Raw genomic sequence first — 3712 nt, forward strand, 5'->3', positions numbered from 1 at the left:
CTACCATATAACTAGTCTGTTTCCAAGGAATTGATAACCTCCTGATGTTAACTTAAAATCTTTCTTGCATCCACCATAGTCGGAATCACTATAAGCCGTCAGTACAAAATCATTATCACAAGGATACCATAGGCCCAAATTCGGAGTTTGCTTTAAATAACGCATTATCTTTTTCACCACAAGCAAATGATGTACATTCGGATTTGCTTGATAGCAAGCACATAAACAAACTGCAAACATGATATCAGGGCGAGACGCTGTCAGATACATCAAAGAACCAATGATGGCCCTATATAAGGTTTGATCAACCTTAGCACCTTCCTTATCTGGTGTAATCCCGTGATTCACTGATAGCGGCGTCCTTGTAGGACGTTCATCTTCCATTTTGAATCTTTTCAGAATATCTGATACATATTTCGTCTGATGTAAAAAGATACCCTGATTTGTTTGTACAACCTGAATACCAAGGCAGAATTTGATAGTTCCCATTGAACTCATCTTGAACCGTTTCTGCATTACCTCCTCAAAATCATCCACCATCGTCTTATCTGTAGATCCAAAGATAATATCATCCACGTACACCTGTACTAGCATAATATGCTTGCCCTTCAAAGAAAAGTGTCTGATCAATGACACCTCTTCTGAAACCATTATCAATCATATAGTTGGACAACGTACCATACCACGCTCTTGGAGCTTGATGAAGCCCATACAGTACTTTTTCTAGACGATATACCTTTTCTGGAGAGTGTGGATCTGTAAAACCCGGTGGTTGCTTAACAAACGTGGTCTCATTGAGAGTCCCGCACAAAAAAGCGCTTTTGACATCTATTTGATAGACCTTGAAGCCTTTAAATGATGCGAATGCCAAAAATATTCGAATTGCCTCCAGTCTAGCCACTGGTGCAAATACTTCATCATAATCTATATCAGGGATCTGTTGATATCCCTTCACAACCAGTCTAGCTTTATTTCGAATTACAATACCTTGCTCATCTTTTTTATTCTTCCATACCCATCGAAGCCCATAAGGTTTGCAACCATGAGGCGGATTCACCAGTTTCCATACTCCTAAATGCTTGAATTGCAAAAGATCTTCTTGTATAGCATTTACCCAATCATCATATAGAAGAGCTTCCTCAACAGAGTCTGGTTCAATTTGACACACAAAGCATGAATATGCATGTAAGAAGAGTTTGCCTGACCTATTTAGCGAAGAATAGAAAGCTTGCATAACATTTTCAGTTGAAGCTTTCTGATTTTCAGATGCTGAGGCATCATTTGATCGTGCTCCAAAAACTCCTTTCGAATCAACAATAAAATCATCTAAGTGTCGAGGTAGGACAACTGTTCGTGATGATCTACGAACACCTTCAGGTTCTGGTTGTTCTTCCTGAACTTCTACAATTTGTGGCAGATTATGAACACTTTCGCCACTATCTATAGGTTGTAACTCCTCTTCAGAATCAGATCCATCGTAAGATGGATTAGCTTGATGATCACCGGATTCTTCATCATCTTGAACAATTTGTTGTTGCGGCACCGTGTGTAGTTGTGGTGCCGTTTGTGATTGCGGAACCATTTGTGATGGAGACGTATGCATTTCATTCAGCAATTTTGCAATAACTTCATCATCAGTAGCAATAGACGGAAGACCAAAAGAATCAAACAAATCTTCATAATCGAACTGCCATGAAAAACCTTTCCCAGCAGGAATAGCAGCATTTCTTTGAACATCTACTTCGAAATATTCTTCAACACGTTTAGATACAGTGTTGAAAACTCTTTTGTTTGGATTCCCATAACCAAGAAATATACCAGGAACAGCCTTAGGATTAAATTTTCCTCCAGTATCTCGTATCATGATTGAACACGGTGCACCAAAGGGTTCGAAATGTTTAATGTTAGGCTTCCTTTTATGTAGCAATTCATAGCAAGTCTTTCCATGCCTCTTGACTACTAACAATCGGTTCATTGTATAACATGCTGTAGCCACAGCTTCATTCCAGAAGTTAACCGATAAACTTGAGTCGACAAACATTGTTCTCGCAGTTTCAATTAAAGTTCTGTTACATCTTTCAGCAACACCATTTGATTGCGAAGTATAAGCTGTACTGAACTGTTGTTGAATGCCTTTCTCGTTGCAGAAACTCTCCATCTGCTGATTCTTGAATTCAGTACCATTATCTGTTCGAGTCTTCCTAATCTTTAACTTGTACAAAGATTCCAGCTTCAAAAACAACAACTTTATATTTTCAAACGTGTCAGACTTCTTCTTTAACATCACTACCCAAGAGTATCGTGAGTATTTGATGTGTCAAGACGTAACCTTTAAAATGTAAACAATATGCTTAATAATTAACACATAATACAGGCAACTAAAACCCGATCATGCAGTAACTAGCTAGTAAATTGACCAGTTCGATCCACAGGGAGAAGTTTGTTTTAAGGATTTTAACAACGATTAATTATTCTAAAGGGGGGATTTGTGTTTGAAATTGTATTTTCGTTTAATGAAACAGTAAATAAATATAATGAGTAACAAGAATGAGAATGCGGTGTTTACTTCTATGCTTGATAAATGACAAGGATTGTTCTTTTATAATTAAAACCGTTATGTAATAGTTACAATGGAGCAGTTTATATCAATTTCACAATTTCTATAAACTTAAGAGCTATGTTTAATCAGCAAGATTCTTTCGTGGTTGAATTCACATAAAACCTAGTTTACTAAGATCACTCTAAGTAAACTACATGATTTTATTTCCTAAATATCGTTCAATTAACATCCTATACTCACATATAGGTGGATAGATCACTCGGTGTTGAAGTATAAGCTATGGTCTTTGATAAATTCACATAAATCAAGTCATAACTTACATAATTGAACTAGGATACAAGGATGATTACAACTATGGATCTTTTGAAAGAACATGGTGATTTAAATTGATTAACTAACTAGATTCAACCCGGTTAAACTCACGTGAAACCTAAATTACAATAATCACTTGAGGTAATTTCATAACTATGTTGCTTTGGAACCTATTCAATTACCGAATTAAACACATAACAAAATCACTTAAGTATATGCATCTAATCGTCTAGATTACTAGGTGTATTGAAGTATAGATTGTTTTCCTAGTTAACTTACATTAATAGGTTTGCAATCTATATAATTGAAGTAATGAACTAAGCAAGCATAACAATGGTTCTTATGGTTGAACTAGATAATTTAATCAATCAAACATATTTATAACTAGCATAACATCAAAGTATAGAACAATCCCAAGCCATAAATCTTACATTGAAGCAAACACACAAGGCTTTTAGCCAAACATAATCATAGTAGAACTAATAAAACAGTAAATACAATTCGAATTCATGTTTAAAAGATATAGAACAAAAGTACCAATAGTGATGAATGATCCTAGCTTAATCTTGATATTGAAAGAGTGGAGATTGACTTGCAGCCTTCCTTGAACCTTGAAAATCGTATTAGAACTGAGGGAAAACGTAGTAGTGAAGGTGTATGAAGTATGTAACCAAAGACTCTCTTAAATAGGCTAAAAAGTTAGGTAAAATGGCCAGAAATTGACCAGATGCGCCGCATCTCTTTGGGATGCGCCGCATCTCTTTACGCTCAGTAGATTACAGCTCGATTCTGCACTCAGAACTGTCGGTAGGGGAGCAGATGCGCCGCATCTGGCTTGGA

The 3712-nt window shown here is 36.3% G+C and overlaps 1 protein-coding gene across 1 annotated transcript; it reads right to left on the reverse strand.

Annotated features, from left to right (window-relative positions):
* On the reverse strand, window positions 1–384 carry LOC139869249 (uncharacterized mitochondrial protein AtMg00810-like). The gene has a single exon (XM_071857566.1). It carries the CDS (start codon window positions 382–384, stop codon window positions 1–3), a length of 384 nt encoding a protein of 127 aa, XP_071713667.1.
* Window positions 385–3712: the final 3328 nt, after the last annotated feature.

The sequence above is a fragment of the Rutidosis leptorrhynchoides genome, chromosome 9 (genome assembly GCF_046630445.1).
Source record: "Rutidosis leptorrhynchoides isolate AG116_Rl617_1_P2 chromosome 9, CSIRO_AGI_Rlap_v1, whole genome shotgun sequence".
Taxonomy (NCBI): domain Eukaryota; kingdom Viridiplantae; phylum Streptophyta; class Magnoliopsida; order Asterales; family Asteraceae; genus Rutidosis; species Rutidosis leptorrhynchoides.

Excerpts from the sequence above, each read along its gene's own strand:
- LOC139869249 (XM_071857566.1), bottom strand. The coding sequence starts at position 384 with ATGGAAGATGAACGTCCTACAAGGACGCCGCTATCAGTGAATCACGGG.